This window comes from Cnephaeus nilssonii (assembly GCF_951640355.1).
Source record: "Cnephaeus nilssonii genome assembly, chromosome: 11".
In the NCBI taxonomy this organism is placed as follows: domain Eukaryota; kingdom Metazoa; phylum Chordata; class Mammalia; order Chiroptera; family Vespertilionidae; genus Cnephaeus; species Cnephaeus nilssonii.
The window spans coordinates 93,900,640-93,918,061 of NC_137082.1; the positions used below are offsets into that span (position 1 = coordinate 93,900,640).

The 17,422-nt window shown below is 57.5% G+C and overlaps 1 protein-coding gene across 7 annotated transcripts in view; it reads left to right on the forward strand.

The window, feature by feature from the left end:
- Positions 1 to 17,422, forward strand: part of TMEM241 (transmembrane protein 241) — a 52,950-nt gene that overhangs the window by 27,224 nt on the left and 8,304 nt on the right. For 3 of the 7 annotated variants that reach the window (XM_079785281.1, XM_079785279.1, XM_079785282.1), the window contains 4 exons: positions 938 to 973; positions 3,657 to 3,691; positions 4,971 to 5,040; positions 6,870 to 6,963. In XM_079785281.1, the coding sequence (XP_079641407.1) occupies positions 938 to 973; positions 3,657 to 3,691; positions 4,971 to 5,040; positions 6,870 to 6,963 (235 nt within the window). The other 4 variants (XR_013814256.1, XM_079785283.1, XM_079785280.1 and 1 more) reach the window with 4 other exon arrangements.

Consider the following 17,422-nt stretch of genomic DNA (forward strand, 5'->3'; position numbering starts at 1 on the left):
GACCAGGCTGGCAGGGGTGTTAGTGAGGGACAACCAGATGACTGAACAAGCAGGCTGTGTGGGGTGACCAGGCTGGCAGGGGGGTTAGTGAGGGATGGCCAAATGACTGAACAGCAGGCTGTGTGGGGTGACCAGGCCGGCAGGGGTGTTAGTGAGGGATGGCCAAATGACTGAACAAGCAGGCTGTGTGGGGTGACCAGGCCGGCAGGGGGGTTAGTGAGGGGAGACCAGGCTGGTAGAGGGGGCAGTTGGGGGTGACTAGGCCAGCAGGGGGGCAGTTGGGGGCGACCATGCTGGAAGGGGGGGGCAGTTAGGGTGACCAGGCCAGTAGAGGGGGGCAGCTGGGGGGTGACCAGGCCGGCAGGGGGGTGGGCAGTTAAGGCCGACCAGGCTGGCGGGAGGGGTGCAGTTGGGGGCAACCTGGCCGGCAGCGGGGGTCTGTTAGGGGTGACCAGGCCAGCATGGGGGGGCAGTTAGAGGTGATCAGGCTGGCACGCAGAGGCAGTGAGGGGTGATCAGGCCGGCGGGAGGCGGGTTGTTAGGGGTGACCAGGCAGGCAGGCAGGTGAGCGATTAGGAGCCAGCGGTCCAGGATTGTGAGAGGGATGTCTGACTGCCTGCAGTTGGACATCCCCCGAGGGGTCCTGGATTGGAGAGGGTGCAGGCTGAGGGGACCCCCCGTGCACGAATTTCATGCACCGGACCTCTAGTGAGAAATAATCAGCCACAAGTGAGTGTGTGTGACCAGACTAGGAAACGTGTTTTTTAAATGAACCAGGATTTAGTTTTGAGTATGAAGTACTTTTCAGACCATTTAATGATAATTTGTAAATGTAGTAACTTATGCATGGATATAATTTATTAACACAGGATAGCGACTACTTTCTATACGTAAAACACTTCTATTATTTTATGTTTGTCTTTTTCTTATTCCTTAGTGACATCGACCAGCAGTACATAAACTATTTATTCAGGTAAATATAATTTACATTTTCAAAGAGTAACTCATATATTTTTAGAGCTATTTTCTATATATTTCTAGAGCTTATTTCCCAATAATATTGTGACTTGGGAGTTCTGAGCCAACATGCCCCCAGGGAGGCGAGCTAAGTGTCTGTGAGGGACCAATCAGGACACCAGCCAGCAGCCCTGCCTAGATCAGGTGGGAGGGGCCCTAGACCAGGTGGGAGGGGCCCTAGACCAGGTGGGAGGAGCCCTAGACCAGGTGGGAGGGGCCCTAGACCAGGTGGGAGGGCCCTAGACCAGGGGGGAGGGCCCTAGACCATGTGGGAGGGGCCCTAAACCAGGTGGGAGGGGCCCTAGACCAGGTGGGAGGGGCCCTAGACCAGGTAGGAGGGGCCCTAAACCAGGTGGAAGGGCCCTAGACCAGGTGGGAGGGGCCCTAAACCAGGTGGGAGGGGCCCTAGACCAGGTGGGAGGGGCCCTAGACCAGGTGGGAGGGGCCCTAGACCAGGTGGGAGGGGCCCTAGACCAGGTGGGAGGGGCCCTAGACCAGGTGGGAGGGGCCCTAGACCAGGTAGGAGGGGCCCTAAACCAGGTGGAAGGGCCCTAGACCAGGTGGGAGGGCCCTAGACCAGGTGGGAGGGCCCTAGACCAGGTGGGAGGGGCCCTAGACCAGGTGGGAGGGCCCTAGACCAGGTGGAAGGGGCCCTAGACCAGGGGGGAGGGGCCCTAGACCAGGTGGGAGGGGCCCTAGACCAGGTGGGAGGGGCCCTAGACCAGGTGGGAGGGGCCCTAGACCAGGTGGGAGGGGCCCTAGACCAGGTAGGAGGGGCCCTAAACCAGGTGGAAGGGCCCTAGACCAGGTGGGAGGGCCCTAGACCAGGTGGGAGGGCCCTAGACCAGGTGGGAGGGGCCCTAGACCAGGTGGGAGGGCCCTAGACCAGGTGGGAGGGGCCCTAGACCAGGGGGGAGGGGCCCTAGACCAGGGGGAGGTCCCTAGACCAGGTGGGAGGGGCCCTAGACCAGGTGGGAGGGGCCCTAGACCAGGTAGGAGGGGCCCTAGACCAGGTGGGAGGGGCCCTAGACCAGGTGGGAGGGGCCCTAGACCAGGGGGGAGGGGCCCTAGACCAGGGGGGAGGGGCCCTAGACCAGGTGGGAGGGGCCCTAGACCAGCGGGGAGGGCCCTAGACCAGGAGGGAGGGCCTCTGTCCTGCCCACAGTTCCGAGGCTGAGTCTCCTGGGGTGTGGAGTCTGTAAGGCTAAGGGGGCAGTTTTCCTAGAGCCCAGAGCCTCCCTCTAGCCTGGGCCCTGGACTTCCCGCCCCGAGTGGTCCTGACTTTGATTCCAGGGCCTCCCTGGCCTGTCTTCCCAACTCATTCCCAGACCCAGCGGTGCCCGTGGGGAGGCTGTCAGTGGAAGGCGAGGCGGTGGGTGGACTTGCAGGCTGAGGGGTCCACATGCAGCATGTGAGGTCCTCGGGGTGCAGAACGGAGCCGGAGCCAGGGGCCGGGGCCGGGTCTCCCCACGGCGCCCCCTCCGGCAGGGAGCTCCTGGGACCCCTCGTTTCTAACTTTTAATCTGGCCACAGGTTGTTTTGAGGCTATAATCTCTGTTCATACCCGCTCCTTGTTTTGCAGATGAAATTGTGTGTGTGTGCGTGCGTGTGTGTTTGTGCGTGTATGTGTGCACGTGTGTCTCTGTGCGTGTGCATGTATGCATGTGCATGCATGTGTGTGTTGTGTGTGTGCGTGCATGTGTGTGTTGTGTGTCCATGTGTCTGTGTGAAAGGGGTGTGCATAGCTGTTCTCTCTGGGGTGTGACTTGTGAAACTGAATGTATTGGAGCTCAGCCTCTGGAGATGATGGTTTTCCCACATTTCTCCATTTCATTCCCATGAGTGTAGGAGTATCTTCTCTTTTGCTTGCTGTGTCCCCAGATTAGAGCAGTACCTGGCACTTCCTAGGCACTCAGTAACGATTGCTGAGTGAATGGATTTAAAAGGTCTGCTGTGTATCTGGCCTGATTGGTCTTGGGGGAAAAGTCTTACTCCTGACCTCTGACTGGACCAGCTGCCTGGTGGCTGGAATGGAGAAGGACAGAGTACAGAAGTGGGCTCGGGCCCGGGAGGCACTGTCCACGGGCCCGGGAGGCGGGAGAAGCTTCCGGAGAGGAAGGTAGGAGAGTGCCAGGAAGAATATGGCCTCCACAGCAGAACACGCCTCCTCCTCTTCCTCATCCTTTCTGGCATCGATTGCAAACCAGGAGTTTTCAGGCCCGTGGTGGATGGGGTGGGTCATTTTGTGGGCTGGCTTCGTGAGCATTTAACTTACCTGCTATGCAGTTAATTCTGTGGCAAAAATAGACTTAGCTCACGTTCAACAGCCACGGTGTAGAACGCAGCCTGCTGTAATTCGGAGGCCGCTTGATGTGGCTGACACGACTCTGTGGAGGAGGTGGGTGTGATGACAGCCAGGGCACGGCTGACCCTCGGGGGTGGGGCATGGACGCTCGTGTCCGGGCAGGCTCCACCCGGGCCACCGGGAGAGTTTCAGGAGGCTCCACTCACCGAGGAGCTGGGTGCGGGCGGAGGGAGCCCATCGGCGAGGTCACGTGCCAGGTTCACGTTTCCGAGGAGAAAGGTTGGAAACGTGTGTTCTTGGTGCGGGGTTCCTTCACTCGCCGTTTCCGTTTCAGCGTGGCGCTCCTGGCCTCCGCAGCTCATCCCACAGGTAAGCCTCATCTTGTCTGTGTGTTTGCCTCACGGTGTCTGTTCAGTGCAGGGCTGCCCCGGTCCTGTCTCTGAGGACATGCTGGAGGGTACGTGGCTGCCTTCCAGCGTGTCACACCCAGGGTTAGACATGGCCCCGGAACCTTCCGGAGTCATCGCCCACGCACTCATTCTCATCCCCTCCTTCAGTTAAACACACACATGTGATAAATGGAACAAAACAGTCATCTTCATGAAAACACACAGCCCCCGAGAGATGGAATTCAGAACGTTCCTTCCAATGCGAGGCGGTGATCACGGAGATTGTTAGGGTCTGAGGGAGGGCCTTGTGTCCTCAAGTTCCTGATGAACGAGTGCCGTGCGGCCCTTACAGCGCCCGTGCTGCCAGTGCTCGCACACCCCCCCCCCCCACCCCCCCCCCCACCCCCCCCCCCCCCGGCTCCAGGGCTGCAGAACCAGAGGCGGCAGAGCGGGGCTTGAGGCCCGGCCCCTCCCGCGCCTCCGAGACTCCCGGTTTGGAAGGATGAGCGATCTGTGGAAACGCTCAATGCCTTTCCTTGGGACGTTTTTGGAAGACTTGCTGCTTTTTTAATCTCCTGACTTCTTGTTTGTGACCAAGTTCAAATTCCAGAGAGGGAAGCAGCCAGTATGTGTGATTATTTCCTCTCGCACCAAGTGGGACTCAAAGAATGAACTGACTTCACGCGAAATACATGTGCCCTTTGGACCGGCACCTAAAACGAGCGTGCACGGCCGGCCTGGCCCTGGGCCGGGGCCGTCATGAAACACGACAAGGGAAGAGGATGTCAGGCGTCTCTCTCAGTCTGGCTTTAGGTCTGAGGCAGAGGAGAACAGAACAGTCTTTGGAAAAGAGGATTGTTTTTGTCCCCCCTCTGCTGCGGGCAGGGTGCTGCTGGGGAAGGGGAGGATCCAGGCTTGTGAGGGAGGGGTTCCTGCTGTGGCTCCCAGCTCGAGTGGTGCCATCTGGGGCAAATCTCTCACCTTCTCTGAGCTCCAGGCCAAGGGGGGAGACATTGTCACAGCCCTGAGAGAGGTGATGTGCAGGGCTTGAGCAGGGTCCTGCCCAGGGCCGACTCCCTCCGTGCATCCTCCTCTCAGACTATTATAGTTACTGGGAGAAAGGGCCAGTACCAGGAACCTGGGGACACTGGTGTGAACTCATTGCCGGCAGCTCCTCGCTCGGGGGCTGGGCGGAGGCCCTGTCTGGGACCGTGGGCGCGGGCGTGCGGGCCACCGTCTCACCCTCGCTGTGCCCGCAGGTGACCTCCTCCGCGCCCAGGACTTCCCCTTCTTGTATTTCTACAGATTCCACGGCAGCTGCTGCGCCAGGTAATCTGACCTCATGACCCTCGCACGGTTCTCTCCTGTTTCTGTGCTCCCAGCGGTGTCTTTGCTCCGGCGAAGCCCAAGGTCACTGGCGGTCACCCATTGCGTGGCCGGGGGTGGGGTGGGGGAGGTTGGGTGCTCGGAGCTGGCTTCGGCCTTCGAGGACCCCTGTCCTGCGGAAGTGTTTATGCCCCAGCAGTGGTTTCCAAACTTGCCCAAGAGCTGGGATTTCCTGACTTTCTTTTCCTCTCCACAAGCAGTTCTTTCAACTTTAATCTGAGCTAGTTGAGTTCAAGGGAAGATTGGGGTCCACAGTCCTACCCTCTCCACTTCCACCTTGGTCTCCCTCTTGCTCCTGAAGGGCAGCCTCAAAAAAAACTCCACTGAACCCCAAGATTATGAGACAGACTGTGGAAACCACTGAGGAGGAGCTGGCTGGACGAGGTGATCTTGAACAGGGGCCTTGGGAAGTACTCAGGGATGTGGACCAACCACGTGGATAGAACTAGGCACGTGCGCCGTCCTGTCTCCCTGTTCCCCTCCCCCGCACCCCCACCCAGCCCGACTTCACTGCTCTGGGGGGGCAGGTCTCTGCGGGCAGGCTCAGCGCGTGCCCTCGGCTGTGGCGGGAAAGCTGACGTGGGGTGAGGTCCAGCCCGCTCCTCCCTGACCGTGTGTCTCAGCCACGTTACCTGCTTCTCCCCGCCCTCACTCGTTTCCTCGTCTGGAGGAGGGAAATGCTAGCAGGGCAGGGCTGTGTGCCCTGAAGAGGGAGTCTGCAGCCCTGCATGTGCCCGGCCCCGTAATGACGGCCACCGTTGTTACCTGCCGAGGCCGCCTGTGGGTCCAGTGCCCGCAGACCGTGAGCAAGTGCTCCATGAAGTCCCGGCTGGGGACCTGCAGAGCAGCCAAGGCCAGGCCCCGCCCCCCCCCCCCCCCCCCCCGAGCTCCCGGTCAGGTCAGAGCCACCCATCAGCGCCTGCACAACGGTCAGAGGGCAGCATGGGACTCGAGGCCCTGGGGGTGCAAACGGCACAGCTCACAGCCTGCCTGTGGTTTGGGGCACAACTGCAGGCGTGTCTCTTGCTTTTCGAGCCACACTCGCCCTCACTGCGTGTCTTTGCTGAGTCGGCCTCCATGCTGGCGTCCCTGCATACTCCCTTCCCCAGTGCCTGCCCCACGTCAGGAGGAGCGATCATTCCGCTTGGAGTTCCCTTTGCTTTGCACGTGGCCACACGGTGACCGTGAAGATGGTTCTGGTGCAGCCACTGCTCCCGACCACGGCTGTCAGTGCCGGGCCCCAGATGCTCCCACCTCCGGCCCCCAGGGTGGGGCGCGTGCAGGTCACCCCAGCGTAGGCTCGTTCCTAGAGCGCAGCTGCTGTGTGGGTGCCTCGCTTGGGGGCGTGTCATGGGAGCCAGCCCTCCCCAGACCTCGAACCCAGACCCTCTGCCCTCAGGTGGTGCTTTCCCTGGGGAATCTGTCCTGGCCGTGTGTTCTGCTGGGAGAAATGGAAGCTGCTTGGCAAGCACCAAGCTCCAGCATAACGGAGGGGCGGGAGGTGCTGTCCCCCCTTTCCTTTTCTCGTGATTTAACAGAGACCTCCCAGATTTCTGTACCCCACTCCCCAGCTCTAGTAAAATGCTTTCTTCACAGCTCCTAGGAAAGTAGCGCTTACTGGGTTTCTAATTGTCTTTTTTAAACCTAGAGATCACTGGGAAGCAGAGGAAGTGGGTGTGTAAGTTAGAACTGGCTGGTGAAGTGTCCCAGGGAACAGTTCCCTGTTGGCTCAGAGAAGACAGGCCTCACTCACAGGTGGTCTCTCCTTCCAGTGGGCTTGTGGGCTTCCTCCTCACGCTAAGCGCCCTGAAGCTGAAGAGCCTGGTGGCCCCCGGGCAGTGTGCGGCCTGGCTGCTCATGGCTCAGGTAAGAGAGGAGGCGGGAGAGGGCTTGGGCTGGACCCAGTGCTCGCAGAGCTGGCACCGTCAGCTTTACTCCACGGAGTCCGTTCTAGGCGCCGGCCCTTCGCCTGATCCCGCTCAGGTCCATATCTGCGCCTCCTCCTCGTGCTCCCGGCCGGGGCGCCGGGGAGCCCCCTCGCTCTCCTGAGCCCTGATGTCCCCACCTGAACACAAGAGGTTTATAAACAAACAACATCTCGAAAGCTGCTCCAGTCCTACGAGACTGGCCTCTGGATGCACGGGGAGTTCTGACCCCTTCCTGGGCCATGTGGTGTCAGAACCCAACTGGCCAGGAGGTCTCACCTTCAGAAGTGGCAGAGCAAGGGAGTGGGCCCATGACCCACTGGATGAAGCGGAAAAGGGGCGCCTTATGGTCGGACCGCCCACCTGTACCTGACTGGCCGGGCTCCTCGGGAGCCGGGAGCTGGGAGAGAGGAGACAGAGGGGAGGAGCAGGAAGCAGCTGTGGGACCAGGATCCTCGGGAGGTCCTGGTGGAGCATTTCGTTCCCTCGTGTGGCCCGCAGGGGCTGCCTGCCAGGAGTGGCCGTTGTTAATGAGCTTGATCGAGGGAAATAATCACCGAAACAAGTGCCCTTAGTCATCTGTATGTTGATTGGTTAGTCCCCCCCCGCCCCCCCCCCATGTCTTTGAAAGGAGATTTCACAGCGGCATCTTCACCCGCGTGGTCTCCTGTGTGAGAGCACGACTAATTCTGACCCCACGGACGGGAAGCGTGGCTGAGATGCTGACTTCCGCGTGATGGAGGAGCATGTGGACCCACCCTCTCCCCACGTCAACTGGAAAGCCAGACCACGGCGCACTGACCACAGGCCGCGGCACACGGAGCAGCCTCGTCATGAGAGCGGCCGCTCCGGGTGGGGTTCTCACCTGAGGTTGCTCCCGCGCCTTCCTCCCCAGCTCTGTCCATGTCATAGTGGAACCAGAGCGGGGCGGCTGCGAAAACCAGTGGCCTTGTTGGTGCTTCCAGAATATTCCACGCACAGTATTTTCAGTTAAAGGCCCTGTCAGTGTAAATGAGCAAGAAGAGCCAGGGCCCCGCCGTCCTGAGCTCACAGCTCTGTGGTACAAGCAGTGGACAGGTCTAGCTGGGGACATGGGAGCTCGGGGGGCTGAGAGGCCCATCAGGGGCTGGACAGCTCTGCATGTGCCCCGGCTGACCCTTGTCTGTGCACCAGAAGCAGAGGTGTCGTGCGCCGGAGCCCCCACACTCTGCCCGCAGAGCCCGAGCGCACTCACGGGATGGGAGCGAGCCGGCAGCAAGGGAAAGCCGGGCGGCGTGAGCCCCCTGAGATGCGACGTGCTCCCCGGCCACTCACAGAGCCAGAAGCAGAGAGTCTCCGGCTCCAGGTATGTGAGCGCGACCTCCGACTAGTCTTTGCCAGAACTCTAAGCTGTGCAGACGGGTGACCCCGAGGAAAGCCGGCTGAAGAAAACACGGGAAACGCGGTGAAGACCTCAGAGCTGCACCTTCTGTGGGAGATGGATCTTAAAGACTCCGTCCAGGCAGGTGACTGAGCGCAGGACAGACCGACGACGGCGCTCCAGAGGAGGTCAGGCCCAGAGCTGCTGCCGTGGGTTATGTCCAGTGTCCAGTGTCCAGCAGAAAATTAGATGCTTTCCGAGAAACAGGAAGGCGTGATTTATGCCAGGAAAGAGCAGTCAATAGGAACCGTGACTGCGTCCTCAGATTTACAGCTTAGCAGGAAAAGACTGCAGTGCGGCTGTTTAAATATGTTCAGACACAGAAAGGAAACCACATTCAGAGAATTCAAGGAAAGACAATACAGAACCTCAATAAAGAGGCCAAAATGATTTTGAAAAAGAAAGCCAAATGGGAAATCTGGCGTTGAAAGTGTAACTGACATGAAATGACAGAGTCTCCAAAGGTGTTCGCTAATAGATTAGAGATGACCCAGGAGGAAGAACGAAGGGAATTCTTCAATCTAAAGAACAAAGATTAAAAAATCCCTGAAGAAATATAAACAGAGGCTTAGAGATCTGTGGGACATCAACCACAGCCACGTCTATATAAGAAATCCAGAAGAAGAGGAAAGAGAGGTAGAAAAAAATAGTATAAATGGATGACTTCTCATAAAAAACACCGGAGGGTAGCACATTTAATGTGCTGAGAGAAAATCTCCAACCAGGAATTCTGTATACAGCAAAACTATCCTTCAAATATGAACGAAAAAGACATTCCCAATTAAAGACAGGGATTTGTTGCTAGCAGTCATATCAATAGTTATATGGGAATAGACTAAATAGCCCACTCAAAAGTCAGAGATTGTCAGTCTGGATAAAAAAGCAAGACCCAACTGTATGCTGTCTGTAAGAGACACATCTTAGATTCAGAGACACAGATAGGTTGAAAGTAAAAGGATGGAAAAACAGAACCATGCAAACAGTAGCCATAATGCAGCTAGCCAGAGTGACTATTAAAATCAAACTAGACTTCACAACAGGAGCTATGCCTAGAGAAGGTCACTACATTGGGAAGATGTAACAGTTATAAACACCCCTAACAGCAGCCCAAAGCATACGAAGCAACAAGTGACAGAACAGAAAGGAGGAACGGTGACAGCTGGGATTCCAGTACTGCAGGAGTGCGGACCGGGGCAGCCACTGGAAAACAGTGTGGAGCTTCCTCAGAAAATTAAAAATGGAGCTGCCTTTTGACCCAGCGATCCCACTTCTGGGAATAAGAATCCTGAAACAGCCGAAACCGGTTTGGCTCAGTGGATAGAGCGTCGGTCTGCGGACTGAGGGGTCCCGGTTTCGGTTCCGGTCAAGGGCATGTACATTGGTTGCGGGCACATCCCCGGTGGGGGGTGTGCAGGAGGCAGCTGGTCGATGTTTCTCTCTCGTCGATGTTTCTAGCTCTCTCTCCCTCTCCCTTCCTCTCTGTAAAAAATCAATAAAATATATTAGAAAAAAAAAAAGAAAAAAAGAAGAATCCTGAAACACCAGTCAAAGAATACACACACCCCTATGTTCATAGCAGCAGCATTTACAATAGCCAAGATCGGGAAACAGCCCAAGTGCCCATCGGCAGATGCATGGATAAAAAAAGCTGTGGTACATTTACACAATGGAATGCTACTTGGCCGTAAAAAAAAGAAGGAAGCCTTACCTTTTGCAACAGCATGGAGGGCCTTGGAGATGGTTATGCTAAGTGAAATAAGCCAGTCGGAGAAAGACAAATACCATATGGTCTCAATTACATGTGAAATCTAATGAACAAAATAGAACTGGGGCATTAATGCATGGAACAGACTGAGCTGTCAGAGGGAGTGGGAGGGAGATGGGATGGAAGAAGGTGAAGAGCCTGGCTGGTGTGGCTCAGTGGTTGAACGTTGACCTAGGAACCAGGAGGCCACGGGCCATGGTTCGGTTCCTGGTCAGGGCACATGCCTGGGTTGTTTGCTCGCTCCCTAGTAGGGGGCGTGCAGGAGGCAGCTGATAGCTGATGTTTATCATTGATATTTCTAATTCTCCCTCTTCTTTCCTCTTTCTCAAAAAAAAAAAAAAGAATAAAAACATATTTCTTTAAAAAGTTGAAGGATTTTTAATCCTTCCTAAATGTGAAGGATTGAATAAAAGGAGCCATTAAGGATTCTTCTGGCCTCAATATATTAGACAATCTTCCCTTCTCTCTTCTTCTTTTCTATTGAAAAATAAACTCTGACCTTTAATGGCATACTATTTACGCATCCCGACATGCATTTTCCTACAGACCAGATGTGCTGACATTGAAGTGCAGCAAGTTGTACGCCCTTCCCGTGATGTCACTGGGACCGCCAGGCGCCAGTGTGTAGAGGGGCTCCGTTGGCCCCAGAGGAGAATTGGGATTCTGTGAAACACTCATAGATACACAGGCCGAGAGGCCATTCGGAAGGGCCTGGGACACCTTCTTCCTCTTCCCAAAGGTACCCAGGCTCCGCCCCTTCCAAGGAGGTGTCACGGCGCGTTATCACGCCCGCCCTCCTTGGGAGAGGAGGCATCCCTGCTGCTCTCTTTCCTCATCTTTCTCTGCCTCTTTCCTGGGCTCAGTGCTCAGCAAGGAAAGTGCCTTCTCAGTCACTGTGTGTCATCACGGTTATTGCTGTTCTCGGGGACTGGAGCGACATTCTAAGAAGCTGAAAATAACAATAATTAGCAACCTTTTCCGTTCCTTCGTTCTGGTAAAGCGAGCTATGTGAAATCTAACGCAGCCTCATGAAATCTTGGGGTCCCTTCCCACTTGTGCTGAAAAGCGTTGATCCAGGGAAAAAGTGGTTGTGTTTAAGAGAAAAGCGATGACATGTAGGCGTGTAAGGAAGACGTGTTTGCTGGTGGGTTGTCCAGCAGCTCTGTGTTCTCCTGAGAATTCTTCCCGTGTCAAGTAGCGTCTCATCTCATCCTTCCGACGGACGGCAGCTCTCCGCGTCCGGGGAAGAGGCAGCTGAGGCTGAGCCAGGAGAGGAGACGCAGCACCGGCCCCAGCTCTCGAGGACCCAGTGTTTGCTCCCCATGCAGAGCTGCTCCCCAAGAGGGCAGAGTCTTCCGCCGGCGAATGCAAGGCGATGGCAGCCCAGGAAGCGGCTTCCTCTGCTCCTGTGACCCTCGGAAGCAGCTCGCTGTCCTTGCCTACAAGCGTCTGCTGACTTGTTGGCTTAGTTTTTTTATTGTTCGAGTTTCATCTTTTAGACCGGGACTAGGTGGCTGTCGGCGCTGGCCATGCAGGCGGCGTGGTGCGGCGTGATGTCTGCGTGTGACGGGGTTCTCGGGGCCTGCGGGAGTGAAGGGGCCTCACTCACCCCGCCCAGCGCCCAGGTGTGCTGCCTGCGGAACAGCTGTGTGTGCACGGGGTTTTAAGGGTTACTGGGCGTGTACAGTTTGGGGGACATCGAAGGTGTCTTTGAATGGGGGGGGGCTCTGAGTTGAGGCAGCGGAGTGGCTGAGCGGCCCCTGTCAGCACCGAATGTCAAGCACGTGACATGATGGTGCGATGTGTGTGCGCTGTGAAGGGATCACGCGGAGGTAAGCCAGCACCCGTCCTCACACACTCACAGGAGGACACGGGCGCCTCAGGTGTGGGCGCGGCCTTCTGCGGCTCCGCGTTAGTGTCTGTGCTGCAACGTCTTTCTCTCTGTTGTCTTCATCACGCCGGTCTCCCCGTCTCCGCCACCGCCGCTGGGTGGGCGACACTGGCTGTCCTTCTGGGGAAGCTCGGCGCTCTGAGGCCTCGCCCCTTCTTCCTGTCACACACGGAGTCTCACCTGAACGCCTGGCTTTCCGGGAGCAGGCCAGTCCCGCGTCCTCTCCCTCTGGCTGTGGCTTGCACCTCCCTGTGCCCTGGACCGGGCGGAGAGCAGCTGCTGACTCGGTGATGTGCGCGGTGAGGGGCCTCCCGTGGAAACCTCATCACGGCTGTTTCCGCGGACGGCTGAGCGGCTGTGGCGAGAATGATTTTTTGTGGAAAATGAAAACCTAGCGGCGGCGAATTTCCCTTCGCAGCCTCTAGCTGGGCGGCCACAGCGCATGTCCGTGTCGTTCCCGGGCGTCTGTGGGGCCGCATGGCAGCGCTTATCTGGGAATTATTCCTTCATGAGCACGGTTTTCCCAGAGGGACATGGGCGGGGGGCGGGGGCATAGTTTTGGATTAAAGAAAAACATTAAAGTTCCATTTCCTATTGTCAAATAATTCATCGGGAAGTGAGGCATGTTCATAGACATTTTGCTATTTTGGATGAAGTTGTTTTTCTTGTTCCCAGTGATGAACTCTAATTTTTTTCTGGGCTATTTTTAGAGCCATTGATCATCCCAATGTTCTGTGCTGCAGAAATATGATAACAATTCTGGTTTCACAACTCTGACCTGAATGAGTTTGCTTATTGAGGAAATACTTTGAATTTCTGTAAATTTCCTGGCTGCAAGGTCTTATATGGATGCTGTTATTACCCACGATTATTTATTTATTAAATGTGCCTTTATTGATTTTGAGAGCGAGAGAAAGGGAGAGGGAGAGAGAGAAACATTGCTCCACAGACAGCAGCTCAGCAACCAGCCAGGCTTTAGGTTTGGGTCCCCCCGACGCCCCTGGTCCCTGGAACAACGCAAGTGCGGGCAGGGTCACAGCCAACATGGCGCTCCCGTGTGCAGCCGTGTGGTTGGTACTCGGGCACACGTTTCTTATTTAATTCCCATCCGACCGTGTGGCCCGACCATGTGCTCCTCTGGCCCCTTCGGACGAGAGGGAGCACAGATGTGCGTGACTCCTCTGTTAGAGCCCAGGAGCGGCCCGACCCCAGGCCCCCTGCAGGAGGTGCCCCCCCCCCCCCCCCCCCGCCTTTCTTGAGGGACTCCGGGAGGAGGTCCTTGCGCGGGTGACGAGGGACTAGGTGAGTGCGTGCGCTGGGGGGAGTGTCTCCGGGGAGGAAGGCTGTACCCTGTAGTTACCGTTTCCGTAACCGGTAACCCACGACGTGGAAAACCCTCCGGGAGCTCATGGAAAACAGAGCGTGAAGGGACTGGACCTGCAGCCACGGGGGCTGTGCCTGGGGCCACCCCGGCCACCCCGGAGCGCCGTGCTGGCTGGGCCGGGGATGTGGGCGCTGGCTCCGGGGTGAGGCCTTGAGGCCTTCGGTTCTGTTCGGTGTCTAACTGCAGGTGTGTGCTCCACTAGGAAGCAAATAACCTTTTCTTTCATTTGTAACTTTAATTTTGGCCCATGACTTACATCTTGATTCCCCCAGGAAAAAGCCTTAGGAACCATTTAGTTAACTCCCTTCACTTAAAGAATGTCACAAGGCTTAGGATAGAAAACTTGGAAAGTTAAACGAAAAAGAGAAGAAAGCGTCTGTGATCCCAGCACTGTGGCCGTCTCTCTGAACACACACCTGGGCTGGCTGTTGTCACAGAGACGGGGTCACTCTCCACCCGTTGTTTCTATGGAACGGTGTTGGGGGCGTTTCCCCACGTGGGCGAGGGGGTTAGGTTTGAAGGGAGCTGACCTGAGACCATAGGGGAGGGGCCGGCACCGCGTGGTGCTGTGGGAAGTGCTGAGGGTCATCTGGTCTGTCCACGGCATTCACTTCCTGTCTCTGAACATCTCAGGGAGCACGTTTTATGTGCGTCTGTGTTGGAGACCAGCGTTGTCACGTGGAGCAGGTGCTAGGAGATGCCCAGATGGGGCGGGGCGGGGCCGTCCGGTGTTGCTGGCACCTGGACACAGGAGGGCAGTCGGCAGGTCCCTACTGCGCAGGGGTAACCGGCTCCTTGGAGGACTGCGGGGGATTGTGAAACGCGTGCGGACTCCGTCCGAATCCCGGCCTGGGCCTGGCCCCAGGGTCCCCATTTCTTCAGGGAAAAGTCGCTCTGATGGAGGAAGGGGTTGCTGGGCTCCTGGCTGCGCCCACAGGGGGTGGCCCTCGCCCACACCTGTGCCTAGGTCCCGCCACAGAAGCCAGGCAGAGACCAGGGTGCAGGCCCTGAGCCTCACGAGGGGGTGCCGAGAAGTGGGATGGAGACAGGGCACCGCTGGGTCCTACCTGGGTCTCGTGGCCGCGACTGACTGACACGCCACCTGCTCTCTGCTTCCTCTGGAACGAGTGTGTTGGCTTTACACCCAGGAGAGAATCAGAAGGAAGTGCACGGCCCCTCACCTGCGCCGTCTTACTCACGGGGTGAGAGGTGGCTGAGCTTGGCACTGCTCTCCCTCCCGCCATTCCTCGGCAGCTGCCTTAGTCCATCAAGATGGGCCCAGGGGTGTGGGCTTCTTCCCACGACACTCGGCGTGCACCGTATCTCGGCCTTCGCACATCCCATTCCGTTACCTGCCAGTGACCTCGGGAACCGGCTGGCCGGGCCGAGGCTGCGTGAGGCCAAGGCTCTTGCCTCCCAGGTGCCTAGTGTGGCTTCAGTGAGCACAGTGTGGCCTCAGCCTCAGCCAGCAGCAGCGCCAGGCCCTTCTCCTTGTTTACTTCTGAGTCAGCTCCACTTCTGTGACCGTTAGTCATTGCTTTTTTAAAAACTTTCATTTTTTAAACTCCGAAAGAGCAAGGGGTATCGTCTTCGCTCAGGCTGCTGTAACCAAATACCACAGGCCGGGTGGCTCCCACACGGACATTTATTCCTCCTCGTCCTGGAGGCGGAGGTCCAAGACCAAATGCCAGCAGAGCAGGTGTCTGTGAGGGCTCTTCGCTGGGTTTGCAGATGGCTGCCCTCTGGCTGTGTTCTTACCTGGGAGAGGGGGGGAGGAGGGGAGGGGGCGGGAGGAGGAGAGGGGGAGTGGGAGGGGCGGGAGGAGGAGAGGGAGACACCACCCCATCACGGGACCCCTCATGCTCTCATCTCACACCAGCTAACTTCCCAAGGCCCCATCGACTGAGGCAGGTGGGCAGGGGATGGGGACACCCAGTCCATCCAGGCGGCAGGGTGACGTCTGCAGTGAGTGCCAGGTGCTGGCAAGTCCTCGTGGTCTGTGTGTCCCTGACGCGGGCTGAGAGGTGGGCGCGTCCTGGGCCAGCGAGGTGCATCTCTGAGGTTCTCACTCTCCGGTCCGGTTGGACTGTGACCAGGTCCGGAGCCAGGGCACAGCCTGGCATCGTGGGCTGCTCCTCCCAGCCGACACCAATGCAGGGTCGCTGGGGTGAAGGAGGGAGGCTGCCAGCGGTGCGGGGTTTTACCAAACGGGCGCCACATTTCCTATCTGAACATTTTCCCGGAGGTGTTTCACGTGTATCTTTGGCAAATGCATTCTGTCACCTCCATGTTGCTTGACCGTTGTATCAAAGGAGGTGAAGAAACCTCCCGCCTTGGAGCAAGTGTAATCGTGGTGCTTTTATTTAAAGCGCCTTTGAGCCTAAGTTCGTTTCGTTCCTAAAACAAGCTGCAGAGACGAGATCTGCCCTTTGAGTGAATCAGAACAACTTCCAAAGTAAAAATGCCTCGGCCACCTGCCCCTCGGGCCGGGAGCGCTGCTTCACTTGGGAACTTGAGTCCGGGACAAAGGTGACCCTCTTCGGTCTGCGAGCTGACAGGCGGTGAGCATGTTTACGGTAAAAGGAAACGGAGGAAGTTGAGCAAGTGACAAGTACTAGAATGGAGACGCCACTGACCCCACACCGGGCGTCTCTGAGCGAGTTTGAGGGGAGTAGGAGGGCCTCGAATTCCCCGTTTGTCTTCTGCAGTCGAGTGCTTTAAGGACGTCTACATTGTGTGGCTCTTCATACCACTTGGCAAAGGAGAGGACGTGTCCAATGTGCAGCCTCTTTATTCAGAGAACACAGTGAGGAGAGCCAGGGCTTGTGGGCTGAGCAGAACGGTGCACCCCGAGAGCAGGAGAGGACTCGCCTCCCGGAGGTCCGGGCGCACCGCTCCCCCAGCGGACATCACCACGGCCTCTGGGGAACGGAGGCGCGTCTGACTCTCAGCGAGGGAGGAGCGCCCCTCTGCACGCCTGTGCCAGGAGCGTTGCACGTCCAGGGAGCAGAAGGCTCCAGCGCCCCCAGGTCTGAAGGTGCAGCCAGGGGACCGTGTCGAGGGTGTGAACGGCTCGGCCTTTTCAGGACGCGGCTGTGTCCACCGCTGAGTGTCGGCACTCGCACTGCTGCCTGCTCTCTTCCTCCTCGGGGTGCAGATGCGGGGAGCACGCCCTCCTGTGCAGGCGGAAGCCTGGCCGTCTCCGAGCTCGCTGCGCAGCTTTCCACCCACGGGTGGCTGGTCACAGACGCCACCACCACCCGGTTCTCAGGTCTGGGCCCCAGGCACCCTGATGTACGAAAAGGAAAGTTAAACAAACAGCAAACTGGCCTTCGGGCTGTGCCCAGCGCCGATGGTCCGAGCAGCCCCATACAGTGTGCCAGGCGCTGGCCTGGTGCCGGTCTCCGCTGGGGGCCCCGGGCATACAGCGACGCCGCGTGCAGTCCCTGCCGGAGACTCGGGCAGTGGCTTGGCCTGTGCCGGGCAAGTAGGTGTGGGAGCCCCCGAGGGGCCTGTGCGGGCAGGCCCAGCGCGGGGAAGGTCTTCTGGACGTGTGTTCCCAAAGGGCGAGAGGAATGTGGGGGGTGAAGTCTCCAGGCAGAGAGGACTTCGAGTGCAGGTGAGACGATGGGATAAAGTCGAGTTTGAAACCGTAGCCGGTGAAGTGGGGGGCGTGGGCTTTACCAGCAGTTCCCGTGGAGGGCACACTCAGTCAGCGCTTGTTAGGAATTCACCACAAATCGCAGCAAATCCTAACAACCAGTCTGAATCTCGGATTCTCCCCCAAATACGGGACTATCGGGCAGGTTCCACTCACAGCCACTTTATTTTCTTAAAAAAAAACAAAACACAAAAATTTATCTTTGGATTGGAATGAGTGTTTCAAAAACAAATCTGACCTGCCTGAAACACCACCCGTTTGAATAACACGAGGCTGTGA